The following is an 18646-nucleotide window of genomic DNA, read 5'->3' as shown; positions in this document are numbered from 1 at the left end:
TGTCACAGTCTTAGCTGCTCCGTCACATTCCAGACCGGATTGTTCTCCCTTTGGTCTGAACATTGGAGAGAATCAGAATGTTTTTTTTTTCCTTTTGTCTCGTACAAATGTCTCCAAACACGGCACATGGCCAACCTGTTACACATCACACGTTCGGAAGATATGCGCCTGAGCGCTAAATATAGCTCATGTGACCGCAGGCTCAGATTTGAGGGCTGTAACCAATGATAATAACAATAATAATAAGTAATAATAATAATAATTTATTTACATAGCACCTTTCAAAACAGTCTTACACGGTGTTAAAATAATTCAAAGCATTATAATGCAGCATAAAATGTACAAGATTATATAAAAATCCTACACCTGTTACTGCTTTTCATACCAGGTTTATTTTAATTCTCCATTGCTTGACACTTAAAGACACTTCCCTTCATGTATATAATTTTCTTATGTCACGGACACCATTATATTTTGCAGTGTTTTAATGTAACAAAGTTCAAATACATTTGTATTTCTGGCAACTTTTACCTATACTCCACTACATTTCCCTGAAATATCTTTGTTACTACCAAAGTACTATTAGAGGAAGAGTTGGTAAATGATCTGTATAGTATGTTCGCTAGTCTTGATGACCACTCAAAGATGATTTTCTACAATTTTGCCATTCACTCGTATGTCCATCTTATTTTTGCTGGTAGAGCCATCTGGGCCGATGTGGGGTCAAGTGGCACACAGACTAGCCTAGCCTGGAATTGAATCCATAATCTTGCAGTTGATCACTGAACTACCGTCGCTCAACTCTAACTAGTCACTTTTTAATACTTTTGCAAGTACAGTAAAAGTCAAAATGAGACAAAACAATGGTGGATAATGTGTGGTTGCCATGGCAGTAGCTTTTCACAGAAAAACAAATTTACAATTATCAAGTAAGCTTCAGGCTAATGATTTGTTCCATTTACGACGTGAAATTAGAGCTGGAGCGAGAGATAAGATGACTAATTATTATTATTTTTTTTTGTTGTTTTCTTTTTTCCATTTGATTTTTTGTTTCATTCGTGCAAACCTGAGGAAGCTCATGTACCACCACCACAATTTGAGAACCATGGGTCTAAATGAGGGTCAACCACTCACTCCCTCCCTCCAAGGTCAACCTAGAGTATGCAAACCATGTTTTTGGACATAATATTTGTATTTGTCCCATTTCAAATCATCCATCCATCGTCTCCATCGCTTTTTTCCTCCACATGAGGGTCACAGGGCTGCTGGTGCCAATCCCAGCTGACTCAGGGGTAACACCATGGACAGGTCGCCAGTCCATGCAGTGCCACGTAATGGAGACGAACATTTCCGAGTGTCCAATTAACCTGCATATATTTGGACATGTCTATTTTGAACATGCAATCTCCACACAGAAAAAGACCCAGACGTGCACGCAAACCAGCGACCTTCTTGCTAGTGCAGTGCCAGCCACGTGGCCCCCATTTCAAATCAGATCAGACAATAATGAATACATTAAAGTGCAAATTATGCTTTAATGATTTCATTTAAAATATGTCCTTGAAATTAAATGGCATGTTCTTTAGATGATTATAGTTCCATCACATGCTGAAAATGCTTCAGCCAGAGAAGTCAGAATGCGCCTCATTACGACAACACACAGAGGCTGTGATGAGTTTGACAGTTGACATTGTCAGCTTGTCATCTCAGTCTGGATCAGTAAGCCTCACTTAATTACAATGTATTTGACAACAGGAATGTTGTTCCGTGACAGAAGCCAGTTTGGTGACAGGAAGCTGCGAGAGTGTCTCCTCTCTGCTGAGGCGCGGACAAAGACAGTCACCGCTGTGTCCTCCACACAGAGAGAGACAGAGACGAGGCAGACAAAGAGAGCTCCAGCATCCTGTGAGACCACTCTTCAAAGGCAAGACTTTGCTTCCCTTCACTGCACTGAAGGTAAGAGAACCTTGGAAGTCTCACCTCTGATCTATTAATCACTTTTTATCAGTTTTAAACATACAGGGAAGTTTAAAGAGGATGACCCAGGGTTAATAAGGATAAAAATATATATATTGGAAAATAACGTGTAAAAGAGACAATACAGTGTATAAAAAATACAATTTAAAAGCAAAATATATAAGAACATCGGTGCAGGACAGTGCAGTAGTGAAAGTTTGTGCACTTATGTAATTCCATTGTCCATGAGGAAGGTCAAAGGTTTTGGTTTGGATGGGCTGCAACATTCTACCTGAATAATGACTTCAGTCTATGATGCTTGAAGATAATATTTTGACAAAAAACCACATAATACTTAAAACGCCACATACACTGTAATTTAATTTAATTAACAATTAGTATACAAAAAATGTAATTTAATTAACTTAATTAAATAAGAATTAAGTGGTTTTGTATGTGTTAGTATTAAGGTTGAAATTTAGTTAAGGTGGATTGTTATATTATATCCATATGTTATAAAAAGCACAAATGCAATCTCGTTATATGCCAAGCAGCTACAGTTTTAACTGACTTTAGAGGCAGACTGGATTTACGCAAAATGAGTAAAATTCATGAATAAATAAATTCAAGGATTCACATTCATGCAGGTCAAAGTTCTGCAAATGTGATTTAATCAGTAACAACTGGACATCATGAAAATCTTGAAAAAAGTAAATTTACGACTGATATTAATGACATTTTGTAAAATATTTTGTCGCATTTCATTTCAGTGAACGGTGTGGGACAATTTGCTTTTCTCACGATACTCGGCTTCATATATAAATTCAGATTTATTGTGATTTTCTGTTCCTCCTTAAACCTAAATGAAATGATACATTTCTTAAGACAGTAACCCATATTTCTAATGTTGCTAGAAAATTAAAAGTAAAGTAAAATGGCAACTGTTTCTCTTCAGCAAATATCATGATTTTTTGTTGTTGTTGTTTCAGATCCCTGGATCAGCAGACCGCCACCATGCTCTGCTCTATTTTATATGTGGCTGCACTGGCATTTGCAGGTAGGAAATAAGTGATCATAAGTGTTGTGCTGCCACATTGTCGTCATTCATTATTTCATCCATCTGAAAACTTGCCATGCAATTAGTAAAACGATTTAGTGATGGGTTGACTGAGCCAAGATAAGCTGATGTTCTATGACAGGTTTAAAAAATAATTACCAAATGATCACAACAAATAAAAACATTACCCAGAGACTGGGCTGAGACCCACAAATGGCTCGTTGGAGATATTTAATGTGTAAAACATGCATAAAATCAAGTTGGGATATAATTTAACACACATATTGTATAATTTTTTGGAGAAGGCGGGTTTTCTGAAACCATAAAACATATTGTGTGTCTCCATATCTTCAGGTACTGCTGCAACAAGCCAGCCTTTTCCCAGGTATGGTGAGATGGACATTTCCTCATGCCCCATCACTTATTATGGAAGGCAATATGACAAAGTATATGTGAGTAACACAGTATAAAGTCTGTCCATGTCTTCACAGAATCACAATCTTTGTGCAAACTACATATGAATGATCACATTCTCATGTGACACTTTTCCATCTGCACCAAAACGTTTTGATTTTAAAGAAGAAATGTCACATTTTAAACTACAATAACAACTAGGTTGTTGTTTACCGATGACTTGTTTACCGATGACTGCAGGTGGCCTTCAATGCTAGCAGGTCTTCAGTTTGCTTCAATGGCATCTATGAACCTGGACTCCAAAACGACTGCATTCTGATGTCTAGAGGAACAGCTGACAGAGCTGATCTGGAAGTCCTCACGCAAGAAATACCCACTGGATCTGGGGTCCATCAACTTATTCCAGAACTCAAGACTGCTGGGAAATGTGTCAACCGCATACCGTTCAAAGACAGCGATGAATCCAACGTGAGTGTTTTACAGTTTAATTTGTTTTGCAACAGTGTTGATTCTCAATCCAAATTAAATCTCACTACGTACATCACTCATGTTTTAGAGCAACCTTAATCGGGTACTCATTGAAATACTTGGAAATTCAACCCCAGATTGTTATTGCAGGGCACTACTTTTGTAAAATATTACATTTTCATGTAGATTATCAAGATCAGTTCACTTCACATTTATGGTTCCTTGTCTGTAAAAAGGGTAAAAATGTCCTAAAAGTTGTATACATATGAAGTATAAGAAAAACAAACATAAACTTAAAAGGAACATTTATTTTTAGTGTAATCCTGTAACCCTAACCCACTGCTGGTGGGTCCGATCACTGGTCACTGATTGGCTAAGAGAAGTCACATGATTTTCCAACCTCACCGGGCCATCCACGGAAGTTACCATTATAATCACATGCCTGATAAAGGGTTTTATTGACTCATGTTTCAGAAGATGAACCAATGAATAACCAATGTTATTCCTCTAACCTCTACTAGCCTAGCGATTATGCTTCCACTTTCCATCTTGTCTGTCGTGAGGTAAAATGTATCACTCTGTGTCTCCACAGACACAAAAAATAAACACCACAATACTGGCAAGCGTGCATGTGGAGAGTCATGTAGAGCTGAATGGCTTAATCAGCATTGACTGAACTCGCATGACAGTCACATCAATGTCATTTATAATGAAAAGCTTCAAAATGAAAATAAACTGTGACAAAAGGATGATCACATGTCAAGATTTTTAACTGTAATTTAACCAACTCAACGTTCTGTCGGTATCCTGTTTGACCAGATTGAACAAATTGAACTTGGCAACTTTGGGGCGCAAGCAATTCTGGCAATCAGGACTTACTCTGGATACACACATGATGATGTGGTAAGTGTATCAGTAACAAGATATGATGTATATAAATTTTAAGGGCCCGATGTACTTCAGTAGAATCTAAGGCAGAAGCTGTGTTATAATTGAAAATGCTGTGATTTAATTTTGACACGTCTTTTTACAGGAGACGGATGTTCAGGTCAACGGCCGCACAGTTTCTAAACAGACATTCCAGACCAATGAAACAGATGTGGGTGTCATTACAGATGTGAGTGGATGCAGACACTCAGGTTAGTTTGTTTCCAAAAAAAGAACAACAAATGTTATGTCTTGCAAGCAAAAAATGCATCTGGTTCCAAATTGCTTTTAGTTTATTGGCTGAGACTTAACAGTTTAAGGAATATTGTGTGACTTTTTGTACTGCATACATCAAGTTGTCCTTGTTTTTTCCCCAGGTGCTGTTTATAAAACAGATACAACAGTAACAGACCCGCGCATTTGCTCTTCCGTTACTTGTGATGCAAATGGAGTTGCTACTGCAGTCAGTGACTGTGGTCCCATGGAGCATTGTGACGGCAATGGCAGGTAAATACTGTGTATAAAGGATTTATGCGTGGCAAGAAAAAATTTACTGTATGCGTACAACACCATCAAAATGTCTATATCATGTGTACAGTAATTATTTGTACACACAATTTGTTTTTTCTTCTAATAACTTAAGCGTTTCAGTCCAATTACCAAACATTGTTTTTTTCTTTCACCAGTTGCATCTTCAACCACATTTGCACTGTGACTGGCTTCAGCGTCATCGATTTCATTGGTAGAGTCCACTCCATTCCAGACCGCTGCGGGTACACTCTCTTGGGGTCCTCACCAATGTCGGGCTTAAAGGTGGTGGGGGTTTTCCAGGAAAGGCGTCGTAAAGATGTCAGTTTTTTGGAACATGTGATTCTGCAGCTGGAGAGTGAAGGTGTTGAGATCTCTCTGGAACAAGGTGGCAGTGTCCTGGTAAGTTACCTACTAGTTATCTAGTCGTGTTTCAATAGACACTCAAGGCAAAAGCCAAAGACCAAAGCTGGCCTACAGCGAGACACACTGAACAAAGCTTGTGGCAGTTTGCACCTATGGTATGGCTGGTACACATGGGAAAAATTATGTTGGAATTGTAAAGCCCGATGGCTGTGTCAGTGAGATACGTAGTGTGATGTCATACCAGTGTGACAATAACGAACATCAAATGCGATACAGACAAAAATGGGAGGACATCCAACAGCTTGTATTTTCCCTGTTTGGTTTGTGGCGATTTGTCTCAACAAGATGTTAAGTGTTGTATGAGAATAGACAGTGAGGGCATTGATGAAACACAGCTCGGGAGTGACATTTTTCGTTGGTCACTGTCGTGAGTGGAGTTGGTCTAGGTCCACCTTACCATACCATTTTAGTCTGGTACCCCAAGGGAAGGGTACCAAAATGGTTGGTGCCAGTTATTCTAACCCAAGGGAAACACGTACTGTAACCAAACCAAACGCTCCACTTGGTGGATAATTCCGGGGAAAGCAATCACACATGAGAAAAACTTGACAGGATATTGGGGAATGAGACCAGACAACCAAAAATAAAAAAAGTAAATACCTAAAAAGCTTCACAGACCTGGACATTGAATGCTCCACAAGCAGTGGCTAATTGATGTGGTCATTAAATGTGGTTTAATCCATGATAAAAAAATACCAGTTTCAGTCTCCACCATGTAGAAATATAAATTGATAAAGTTAAAGTGATTGGCCTTGCACTTTATATTTGTAGTGAATAATAATTGCTTCATTTTGATGTAGCTGAATGGCGAAGAGCTACATCTTGGAACCGAAGCTCAGGTTGTCCATGGTGTGGAGCTCTCCAAGGACTGGAGAGGGGTGACAGCAAAGATACTTGGCAATGGTTACACAGTTTATATCCACTTTGATGGGAACACTGCTTACATCCACATTACAGGTAACATGTAAGGCTTCAGTAGTCATTCTGATTCATATTTTTAGTCAATTAATTTTAGTTTGGATCATTTTCACAAGTTTCTCTTTAATTTCATACATTCTGATCAATCAGACATGTTCTCAGGTTATGAACCAGCCTTACAAACATGCCAAAAAGCTAACAATGTCATCACAATTCAGTTTAGGACTCATGAGCAGGCAGGCGAGGAGATGAGGCAGTTTTAACTGTTTAGGCAAAAAACAACAAGCAGTGAGTTACACACTAGAGTAAACAAGGCTTTTCAGGAGAGCCGTGACTTTACCACTGAGTAGTCTGTCTCAATATGGTGAGGAGTGAGTGACTGCAGGACCAGGAAATATGTAGGCTGAGTTGATGAGTGAATTGGGAGCAGGTGTGCTCCCACTGCAGGTGAGCTGATTGCATGCTGGAGGTGAAAGCAGGAGAGAAAGGAGGAGGCAAGGCGGGGCATGACAGATGTGGATCACCTTAAACATAAAACTCCAGCATATGATTTGAAAGAGAGTAGTTTACCTTATTGATCTATTAAAATGCAACTGCATCATCTGCATACATATGGACATTGATGCATTTCATAAGGAAATTCATTCTTCCTATACGTATCTCGACACTAAATAAAGACATTTTTAGCCAGATCTAAAGACCTTTTAGAGTTATTTTGTGAACTTCATGAACTGCCCTTAGCACGAGAGTCGGTTGACACCAGAGTTCTCCGTTTAGTGTCTGGCCAAACAATGTCACTTAGCAGTGATAAAAGATATTACTATTCTTTGTTAATTACTTAAATCACATACATGTTGAAATATGCGGATTTGATTTGATTTGATGTTTGTTTAAGGCTTTGTTTTGTGTTAAAATCAATGAAGGCCAGTCACCCTATTCTGTGCTGAAATATAAATCTGGTTTGAATGTTTGGTGACCTGTCAAATGTTCTCTCCCAAAACTGTCCAGGGGCGACTGCTGCACAGGTGACCGGTTTATGTGGCACCGTCAATACTACTGTAAGTGGAGAAATGGCCTCTGCGCACAGCGCCTCTGGGTAAGACCTCCAACACAATATCTGATTGGGGCAAAGTTGTGGCCCAAAAATAAAGAGACAAAATAACATGTTGTTTGTCACACACAGCTGTCAAGAACAGCATGTTGAGGATCCTGATGCTACAGTCGACTGTGATGCTGCTACTGAATGGTATGTGCAGTAAACACAGACTTAAGTTTGTTAATAGGAAATTAAAGAAAACATGTGATTCTAAATTCGTAATACACTACGCACTGAAGCATTTTGGCCTCAAGCCTTCTTTGGGGTAATAAAACAAATCTTATGGACACAGATACCCACTACATTAAATAACTGAAAGTAGCGTGCCTGGGAATTTTCCTTTGACTCTGTTTTTACATGTTTCCCATCAAAATAGATCCTCTTACTTATTTAATGTGGCACGAGGAGCTAAGTAGGCTCCTCCCCAAAGAGTTCATATCATACTGTATGTTGGGGATAACATACACAGGGTAACTCAGGACATGATACACATTATACATGAACCAAAGATAGCAATAATATCATGATACAGTGATTGCGCAATAATATACAATATCTGAATAAAACACATGCAAGTTACATTGAACCGTGTATTCACTACTGTCCAATCCATTTAATCAAATATTATGATATAATGTCATGTGAAACGTTGAGACAACATTATATGTTTCCTCATTTCTGTTATACTATTCCAAACATTATAGATTGTAGGGGGGATCAGCGTCCGTGGTTTTTCAATTCCTTTTTTTCAATTTATTGCACCAAATGCAACCTTCAGTTGGCAAAATGCCTTTATAGTTATGATCTTAAATGTGCCATTTTCCCTCTGTATTGCTTGAATAGGTGTAGTCGATTGAAAGAGGCTCCCTTCACCACTTGCAGTGAGCATATTGACCCAGAGTCCTATGTAACTGCCTGCCAACAAATGCTTTGCAAATACCCTGCAGTGGATGGTCTCAAGTGCCAGTTCCTGCAGGCATATGTCAAGGGCTGCAGACTCCGCAACAATGTCACAGTGGAGGGATGGAAGTCAAAATATGGCTGCTGTAAGGCTGTTTCTCTATCTTGTATTACGTTTCATGACACCAGGAAACCAGACCATGCAACCATGACCAGATGAATATCACAGTGCTAAAATATTCACCCTACATTTTAAATATAAAGAACCTAAAACCTGTTTAAGATTCAATTAAGCTGGCTACACTGACCTCTGGAGAGGATATTTGTATCACTATCTGATTTTTTTTAAAACTGTAGAGTATTTCTTCACATATCTGTTTCCGTGTGTGTTTGCAGCTCACCAGGTCCGCTGTCAGGACATGTACTGCAGTGATCATGAGTTCTGTGGTGTTGCCTTAAATGGGGAAACAAGTTGCCTCTGTCGGGCCAGTTTTGCCTCCAAGTATGAACCAACAAACTCTTTTGGTGAGTCAGTGGTGGCACAACTTTGCTGTTGAAACTCATATAGAAACCCATCATGTTGGTACCCTTCCGTGTCTCACAGAGGTGTTGAGGGATGTGAGAGAACGACAGTATATGACATCCATATGAGAACGGGTTGCATTATGGACTAAAGGTAACTTACCTAAATGTTTTGTTATGGCCTTTAGGAGAACCGACAGTCTGCAATGCGCAGGCTGCTTCAATAACTCTGGCTAATTGTCTCTTGGCGGCCACAAGCATCAACTACACTGCCTTACAACTCAATGACCAGTCCTGCAAAGGTGAACTGGATAAAGAGACCCACATGGTGACGTTCAATTTCGACAGCAGTGACACTTGTGGCACAGTGGTTATGGTGAGTATCTCCTTTAGCACTCTGGGCATAACAGAGTTGGATTTTGAAAATGTTATAAACAGCTATGTGCATCTAAAATCACTGCAACAATTATTTTTGTGTCCCTGTAGTTAAACGACAGCCGAATTGTCTACAAGAACACTATTACGACACGGAACAGCTCCACGTCCAGCTTAATCAATCGTCAGACCACAGTGCAAATCGACTTCTCCTGTTTTTACACTCAGCCGGATACTAAGAGCTTGGGCATCACAGTTAAAGACAGGTGTGTGATATCTGGGTTGGGATTGAGCTTGGCAATAGGTTTATGAGTGCCCACATGAGTCTAGGATAATTACGATGCAGGCAAAATAAAATCTGTCTTTGCGTTTCAGCTCTGTGACCCAGGAGATTGTTTCAGGAGCATGGGGTTATAATCTCACCATGGAGGCCTACACCAGTCCTGGAAGCAAAAATGCAAAAAAAAATCTTAACGTCCAACTGGATGAGAAGATTTGGGTGGATCTCAAAACGGAGGGGTTGGATGGGGAATTTGTTGCTGTGGTGACCGATGCCTGCTGGGCAACCAACATGCCCTCTCCAAATGCAAGCCTGAGATATGACCTCATCATCGATGGGTGAGACACTCAATTGCTGTGTTTCCATTATGGTACGGTTCGGTTTGGTACTGTGCAGCTACATTTGTAGCGGTAAAAGCCCTGGGTCAGGCTTACGTTCCCGATGGCATGTCAATGAGATGTAGCCCAAGGGAAGGGTGCCATAAATGGAACGGTTGGGATATTTTGGTACTATTACTAATGGAAATGCAAAAACAATGTACCCTACCAAAGCGAACTATTCAACTAGGCAAAAACATGGCTATTCATGCCCATGACGAACATACTTGTGTTTGTTGTTGCTGGCTTATCCACATCATATCTGCTTTTTTTTGTGCAGTTGCCCTAACCCTATTGACAAGACTGTCAAGACGATGGCCAATGGAGTGGGAACATCCAGCACCTTCTTTTTCAGTGCTTTCCAGTTCACTGGCAAGGATCGCAATGTCTACTTGCACTGCCAAGTAAAACTGTGTGTCAAGCAGCGGAATGACTGCATGCCGGTACGGCCATTTCCTGATTAGATTCATATGAATTCAAAAATAAGCATTGTTAGTAATCATACTAGTAAAAAAAACATTCTTTTATCTCTGTTGGTCCTTGAAACTATGTCAACAATTGAAACTAAAACCAAACACTTCTGTTATTTATGCAGAAATGTGGCCACCCCAAGAGAAAGGTCAGATCTGTCATGCCAATATATGAAGAAGGAGCTCCTGCCCTCATCAACTTGGCTTGGACTTATTAAGTAAGTGTTTGTGTTGCATGGTGTCCTCATGTCTGCATGGGCTTCTATTCTGGGTACTTCTTCTCCCCAGTGCAACCCCATCTGCATTATCTTTAGGTTAACTGGAGGTTCTAAATGTGAGTGGGAATTGTTGTCTATTGCCCAGTGTCCGCTGGAATTGGATTTATCACTAGCAGGATCTGCAAATCGAAAAAAGTTGGAGCGACCTCACAAGCCCTGACACTGGATTCCAAGATGGTTACCACTCATTTCAATAGTAAAAACACACCTCTGTCTTATTTGTTTCACATTGAGTCAGTTGTACATATAGCACTGTTACTACTCTGAGCCTGTTTGTGCTAAATACCATGTAGAGCTTTATCAACTGGTATTGCTAATGATGGCTAGCCTGAGATACGACATATTTGCATCCTTGTTTGTCTTTTTTACGACTTCTCAACTGGAAGGTGGTCAACTCTGAGATGAGTTACTTCCAGTTCCGATTTTCAGTTGTAAATGGAAAAAGATCATATGCGCAATGTGCAATATGTATTTTATGGAGGGCCTCGCTTTACAGAGGCTACCATCTTGCACTACCGCTTGAAGTGAAGACAAACGTTTCCGCCCAGATAAACCTGAGCCATAAACCAACAAAAGAGAAATTCTTACAGACTGGACTTTTGACAACCCTTAGTTAAGCTTTTTGTGTAAAGGTACATATCAGGTTGGCTGGTGTACATGGTGTGGATGGGATGAGTGCTATTTGTGTGGTTATCACTTTGTGTTTTAGTTTTCCATTCTGCCGTCTCTGTGGTACCCTAGGCTACATCATTTTAATGTTATGCAATCATTTTTCCCACTGTAGATAATTCACCCTGACCTCCCACCGATGCGTGAAACCATCTTTTATTCAAAGCTGACCATAACTTCAATTTGGTTATCTTTTCAGGGTTCCACTTGGACCTGGAAACTTGGACCAACCGAAGCTCAGGACAGATTTCTGTTTTCTCTTTTTTCTGTTTTTCCTTTTTCCTGATGAAAAAAAAACCCCTCAAAAAACAAGTGGTCAGATGTATTCACTATAAACACTATAATACCACATGTAATACATGTAATAACCTGGAATCTCAGCTGTTCCCTTTGCTAGCTTAAGATATGTTTGGTCTCTTGTTGGGTTCTGGGGTTTGCTTTACCAAAATGTGTGTGCAAAGTTGATTACATGAGGTTAAAGATTAAAATTGGTGACAGGCCCACCATGATTCTGTAGATTCATTATTGGTCAAGCCCAAAAATGAACTTAATCTCCAAGGTGTTTCTGCTATTTTTGTAAACATTCTTATATGATCTACTACGGAAAACTTTTCAAGATCTTGCAAGCAATGTGAGTTTTTTGACTTTTAATCAATAAAAAGTAAACATGGACTATTATACTGTTTGAAGGTTGTGTGTGTTGTTGTTATTAACTAAACAAATCACACCAAAGGCAAAGCACATTCTGCTTCCTTCCAGGAGGAGGGGCTATTACTTTTGTTTCCTCAAAAATTGGCTTTTGTTCAAATTATGCAAATGTTTTGCTTAAATCCTCATATTTGAGCAACTAAGTGAAAGTGATTTAAAGTTTGCTTTGATTTCCACCTTAGCATTGACATTGTATGTAACTCCATTGTGTGAAATATTTATGTATTTATTCATGCTGTGTTTTGTTATTCATGCTTCATTTAAGACTTGAGATATATCCCATATTTGCCAAGTCCTAGTAAACACCAATACCATATGATAGTGGATGTTTGTTAATCTAAATAAAAAATATATATCCAGTTTTATTACAGAATTATTACTACAATTCAGGATGCAATTGACTTGACCTTTTAGAGACATTTTGTTGACTTTCCAATCAGCTCCACACACACACACACACAGCTGCTTACTGCTGTTTACTCTTCTCTTGTTGAGACGGTTTTCACACCTGCTTTCATTAGTGTCACATAATGACACAGCTGTAATTAGAGGTGTTACCACAACACAAAACAAACTCTAACATCATCAACACATGATGCAATCAGGACTGCAAGTAGACCAACTATTCAAAGTAAACAGAAGCATTTTAACACTTTTCCAGGTGGCAAAACTTATGTCATTAAATGAGATAATTAAAGATTAAAAATCACAAGAATGTGCAAAATAACAATAAACAATTCAACAAACACAGAGCGCTAAAACCAAACATATACTATACTTATACTACTATACTATACCAATATACTGTGTTTATCATAAACTGATAAACACACTCACTAGGTGTTTAAAAGGGGCTATTTACATATTTTATGTAAAATATATGACTATATGAAACATTCCAACTAACCGTTTTAATCCTGCTGTCTAAAAGTTATGCACCACAACGTCACAGCAGTAAAGGAGCAAATTAAGAACATCGACAAGGTGCCAAAAAATTGGAATAAGAAGAAATAAGTGGGTTCACTCTGGGTTTACATTCCCATTACTGCAGGGTCGAGCAGGGTCGATTAAAAAGAAAAGAGAGAAATCAATGTTGTCCATTGCAGTGAATGGAAATTCTCTCAATTTAGTAGCAAACAAAACCATTGGAATATGGGGTTCAGGTTGAAAAAAGCATGTCAAATATGAAAAATACACATCAAATTCTGGAAAACCAATCCAAACAAGACACACTTTGAATGTACTTCCTGTTTTTCATGGAACCTGAAAACAACATCAGTCCCCCCATCCACATTAAAGCTACAGTGTGTGACTTTTGGTGAGATTGTTGATGTGTTGTTGCTGATGTCATGAAAAAGAAAAACAATGTTAATTTGTCTTTTTTTATGCTGTGTCCTTTATCTGAAAACAGGCTCTATCTAGCAATTCTATCAGACCCAAGGAAGTGTTGTGTATACATCAGCAGCGCAGGGCCTTTCAAACAGCTGAATTGCCAGGTTTTTTTGAGCAGTAGATTTCACTCATAAAACCTTTCATGGGTGCTTCTATGTATTTTCAGTCATACTCCAACCTGTTTGCAGTCATCTCACTTCACTATTGCCTCCATCTGTCCTGACACATAATTAAACATTTCTTGTGTGCAACATACAATCTAAACACTGAGAGCCATGGGGAGCTGATAGACTTAATCATCTCCATATGAATTAATTTGAGAATGGTTTGAATGTAGAGCTGCAACTAATGATTATTTTCATAATCAATTAGTCTATCCACAAGTCCACAGTATTCCACAGTTGGAATAAGGGCCTTTCTGCATGGAGTTTGAATGTTCTCCCCATTTGTGCGTGGGTTTTTCCCGGGTTCTCCAGCTTCCCCCCACAGTCAAAAAACATGCAATATATGGATTAGGTAGATTGGACACTCTAAATTGACCATAGGTGTGTGTGTGAGAATGAATGGTTGTTTTTCACTCTATGTGCCCCTGCAATGGACTGGCGAACTGTCCAGGGTGTACCCCGCCTATCGCCCTATGTCAACTGAGATTGGCACAGCACCCCCTGCGACCCTCCTGTGGAGGAAATGAATAGGTAGAAAATGGATGGATGGATTAGTCTGTGGATTATTTTCTTGATTAACCTTTGATCATTGTTTTCCACAAATTCACATTATTTAGTTTTAAAGATTTCTTTTTTATATGGAGCAAAAAAATCTTCACATTTAAGAAGCTGAAAAATCAGATAGCTTGAAATACACTCAAAACGATAAATGGATTATCAAAATAGTTGACAATAAATGTAGTAATCGATTAATAACAGATGAATTTGAATTTGAATGTAATAGACGTTTGATTATGTTTGAAAGTTACACACTACATTTTTACACATTTAAAAAACAAAACAAAACATTAAACTAATTCCAAAAACGTACATGTTTCCTCAGGCACGCACACATGTCAGGTAAATTCTCACGTGGCTGATGCAACAAAAACATTACTCATTAAAACTTGCCACCTTTAATTTGCCCCTTGACTGTGAATGACTCTTAGTGTGTTAGCTGCTGCTAATGGGCGTGCACCTCAGAGGCCAACAGAGTTTTCACACCTGCTTCAGATAGTGACATCATGCAATCAAAGGTGTTAAGATACTGTCAAAGGTTAGAAAACAAACGATTTCTCAAAGTAAACAAACTTTTTTTTTATTTTTCCAGTCATGACCTTTAACAAAATATGATACATAACACAAAAACAAGTGATGTAATCATTGCTTCATTTATCGTTCAGTCAAAACTTGTTTACCACAGGTGGTGTCGAGTCACTTGCATGTTTTAGGTTACTTTTCACTTGGGTAACTTTTTTTTTTTTTTTGCTGACCAAGACATTTGTTCCCATTTTGCACCATTTACTTCAAATTGGGGTAAAATCATAAGTTATGAAACATAATTATTATTATTGACATGATATTACATGAAGTGAGTGAGAATAAAAAAAAATGAGGGTGAACTTTATGCAAGAAATCACCGCCACTGACGTGGAATGAAAGTGCACTTGTTTATGGTTTAGGTATAGGTAAAGTATGCCGCAACTGAATGGGGGAGAGAGAATAATTAATTTGGCCATTATCATCAAGTAGTAAGTTACTCGTTACATATGACTACTTTAAAGTTAACAATATTACTTGATATCAAAAAGTAATGAGTTGCCATTATGGAATGCCATCATTATTTTATCACTGTGAAAATCTGAATGTGGATAAAATTCCCCAAAAAATTCCCCAACCAACCACTGCCATCACTGCCAAAAAAAATAAAAATAAACCCAGGACAAAGTACAGAGCCATTAAGGCCATTAAAAAAAAAGTAGAAGAGAATAATTTATTGTGTAGTCATATGGTGTCCAGTGATTTTTCCTCATCCATCAACATGTTTTGTTATTCACCTACTACTTCAAAGCTCGTGTAGCCTATTGTGTGTTACAGTTGTAGCTGCAAATCAGTCGGAAAAAATGCACAGACCCTAAAATAGGATTCCAAAATGGGTGCCACTCATGTCAGTAGTAAAAACATTCTGCTACTTCAACTGTTGCTGTGTGTGTGTAAAATACCATGTAGTGTACTACTAATAACTGGTAACGCTAACAGTGGCCAAAAATACATTGTCCGTGTCCATGGTTTTATCTGATTTCTTATCTATGCTATTGCTTAGCTATAGACGGAATCCTTTGGATGTCTCTTTGGATAACCTTTTAACTTAACATTAACTTCAATTTCACCATTGTTCATGTCAGTCTTTAGCCTGAGTGGGAGTGGAAGTGCATTGGCATTGTTAGTCAAAGGTCAGCTGCTGTAGGAAGTTAACTGTAGCTGTAGTGTCCTCTGCACTCAGGTTGTCAATCATTAGGGTCAGGTCATATTTCCATGTCTGCATGTCCACATAATGTACATTATGTAAGATGATGTCCCTTTAGGTAGTGATCCATATCCTTCATGTAGTAAAGAAAATTACAACAAAATATTTACTTTGACCAAGATCCCAAGGACCAGGTGACGGACTGGCCACCTCGTCAGGGTGCTTGAGCTCTCCTAGTGACCTTCATGTGGAGAATAAAGCACTGTTACCCGCACATACAACTCAGTGTTCAAAGAATACACATACACGCCAATGATGACAAACTCCTATGCAAGAAACCATCGCTACTGAAATGGAATGTGAGCTTGAATGCACAGTTTCAAAGTGCTTGTCTAGTATAATGTTACTATGAACGGAACCATGCCCATGTACTCACATGTGGAAACACAAAGCAGACATGGAACTCTGAACATCTGACCGACCTGGACCTCGGCAGGTGACAGGGCTCACCACCAATTGCGAACACCCACCAGTAGATGCTAGGCACATCTGTCAAGGGTCAAACCAAATTATTGGGCCTGCCGTGTTTCTTAAAAATGTATCAATGGCTAGAATCTTCTTTTCTTTATCAACTTTACTTGATTTACAGGCTGTGGACCCACGGTAGTATAAGGTGTTTCGAATTCACCATAGCGTTTGTGTTGATTAAAGTTTGGTAGGCCATTGAAGACTTTTAGAGTAGCTATAGCAATCTTTCGATTGGGAAATGGCTGATGTAAACCTTGAGGGGCGAAAAAAATATTGTATAGTCTCTATAAAAGGGAAAATTCTACACGGTAGCATGAAAGATAGGAGGGGCAAGAGCTGCCGGAACTTGGTAGCTTCCTCCTCTGGTGATGGAGAATCTAGACAGAGCTGACTTCTGCTTCCCACAACTCAACAACTCCTGCAAGAAGCCGTCTCAGCCTTACACAGAGGCCATGCTGATTTATACCCTGCTTTCCATCATCTCTCTGGTCACTGTGGCTCTTAACCTGTTGGTCATCATCTCCATCTCACACTTCAGGTACTTTCACTCATCTAAAATGTAATCACTTACCCAGATATGTATGATAAAGCTATGATTTGCTATTGTGCAGAAGTTGATGCATAATAACACGGTAATGCAGCGGGAAATAACTTGTGATTTTCTGGTTACAGCATTTTAGTGATGATGTTCTCCTTCTCCAGGCAGCTCCACACACCCACCAACCTCCTCCTCCTCTCACTGGCAGTGTCTGACCTCTTTGTGGGCTTCCTGCTGATGCCAGTGGAAATTATCTACATCGAGGCATGCTGGCTTCTCGGGGACATTGTGTGCACTCTATATTATATCATAGACTACGTCATTACATCTGCATCAGTCGCCAGCATGGTGCTTATATCACTGGACCGCTACATCGCCATTTGCGACCCTCTGCGTTATCCCGACAAAGTCACTAAAAAAAAGGTGCAATTATGTGTGTGTTTTTGTTGGCTTTGTTCTATTTTCTACAGGATTTTACTTTTAATAGATCACCTCAAACACCCTGGCAGGTCTATAGCATGCCTCGGAGAGTGTGTTGTGGTCATCAGTTATGTTGCAGGACTTGTTGACTTCATCTTCACCTTTGCCATACCCATAACCATCATCATAGTTCTGTATATGAGAGTGTTTGTGGTGGCTTTGTCTCATGCCCGGGCCATTCGCTCTCACATTGCAACAATATCGACACAACACTCGGGGACTGTGAAGAAAACAGAGTTGAAAGCTGCCATGACTCTCGGCATTGTTGTCATCGTGTTTCTGATTTGCTTCTGTCCGTACTACTACCCGATTATGGTGGGAGAGGACACTTCAGTCGATGCCTCGTCAGCAGCAGTTGAAATCTGGCTGGCACATTTTAACTCGTGTTTGAACCCTGTCATCTACGCCTTCTTCTACCCCTGGTTCAGAAATTGTATCAAACGCATTGTGTCACTTCAAATACTAAAACCTGGCTCCCGTGACACAAACATAATGTAGAGCTACACACTGTCTTTAAACTAACATGGTCTTTAAGGTTATGCCGTTGCGAAAACCCATTCTTAATTGTTCTTCAATTGTTCTGTATATATTATATCCATATATATATATATATACATATATATATATATACATATATATATATATACATATACATATAAATATACATATATATACATATATACATATTTATATATTCTGTGACACACATATAACCTTCTGGCTGTTTATCTCAGAAACAAACTATCTATTTGGTTCATATGTATGTCCACAGATGAACGGGTGAAACCTCAACAGGTCTTGCAGGTTGAAATTTATAAGCTTTGGTAATAATTACTCTTGTCCTTTTGGTTTGCTTAGAAAGTAATTTAATACAGTTCTTAAAATACT

General features: G+C 39.0%; 2 protein-coding genes across 3 annotated transcripts; both read left to right on the top strand.

Annotated features, from left to right (window-relative positions):
* The first annotated feature begins 1834 nt into the window (after nucleotides 1-1834).
* Nucleotides 1835-12339, top strand: LOC122784911 (alpha-tectorin-like). Its single transcript, XM_044050343.1, has 19 exons — nucleotides 1835-1956; nucleotides 2946-3013; nucleotides 3368-3465; nucleotides 3668-3895; nucleotides 4715-4798; nucleotides 4929-5034; nucleotides 5200-5329; nucleotides 5509-5752; nucleotides 6577-6733; nucleotides 7703-7790; nucleotides 7878-7940; nucleotides 8634-8836; nucleotides 9087-9215; nucleotides 9401-9588; nucleotides 9699-9853; nucleotides 9963-10205; nucleotides 10525-10687; nucleotides 10840-10932; nucleotides 11861-12339. Exons 2-18 carry the CDS (start codon nucleotides 2971-2973, stop codon nucleotides 10930-10932), a joined length of 2415 nt encoding a protein of 804 aa, XP_043906278.1. The 5' UTR covers nucleotides 1835-1956; nucleotides 2946-2970; the 3' UTR covers nucleotides 11861-12339.
* Nucleotides 12340-17074: 4735 nt separating this feature from the next.
* On the top strand, nucleotides 17075-18374 carry LOC122765266 (trace amine-associated receptor 13c-like). Of its 2 annotated transcripts, none has more exons than XM_044019430.1 (2): nucleotides 17075-17278; nucleotides 17443-18374. In XM_044019430.1, the coding sequence occupies exons 1-2, from the start codon at nucleotides 17109-17111 to the stop codon at nucleotides 18254-18256; spliced, it is 984 nt and encodes a 327-aa protein (XP_043875365.1). In that variant the 5' UTR covers nucleotides 17075-17108; the 3' UTR covers nucleotides 18257-18374. The 2 variants fall into 2 exon arrangements, with proteins under 2 accessions (XP_043875365.1, XP_043875364.1); XM_044019429.1 differs by having other exon boundaries at nucleotides 17413-18374.
* The last annotated feature ends 272 nt before the right edge of the window (nucleotides 18375-18646 follow it).

This window comes from Solea senegalensis, linkage group LG2 (genome assembly GCF_019176455.1).
Source record: "Solea senegalensis isolate Sse05_10M linkage group LG2, IFAPA_SoseM_1, whole genome shotgun sequence".
In the NCBI taxonomy this organism is placed as follows: Eukaryota; Metazoa; Chordata; class Actinopteri; order Pleuronectiformes; family Soleidae; genus Solea; species Solea senegalensis.
The sequence above is the reverse complement of the archived record's forward strand: the minus strand, read 5'-3'. Positions and strand labels throughout refer to the sequence as shown.

Coding starts and splice junctions, on each gene's coding strand:
- LOC122765266 (XM_044019429.1), top strand. CDS start 17,109: ATGGAGAATCTAGACAGAGCTGACTTCTGCTTCCCACAACTCAACAAC. Junction 17,279..17,412: donor ATCTCCATCTCACACTTCAG/GTACTTTCACTC, acceptor TTCTGGTTACAG/CATTTTAGTGATGATGTTCT.
- LOC122784911 (XM_044050343.1), top strand. CDS start 2,971: ATGCTCTGCTCTATTTTATATGTGGCTGCACTGGCATTTGCAG. Junction 5,330..5,508: donor CATTGTGACGGCAATGGCAG/GTAAATACTGTG, acceptor TTCTTTCACCAG/TTGCATCTTCAACCACATTT. Junction 8,837..9,086: donor GAAGTCAAAATATGGCTGCT/GTAAGGCTGTTT, acceptor GTGTGTTTGCAG/CTCACCAGGTCCGCTGTCAG.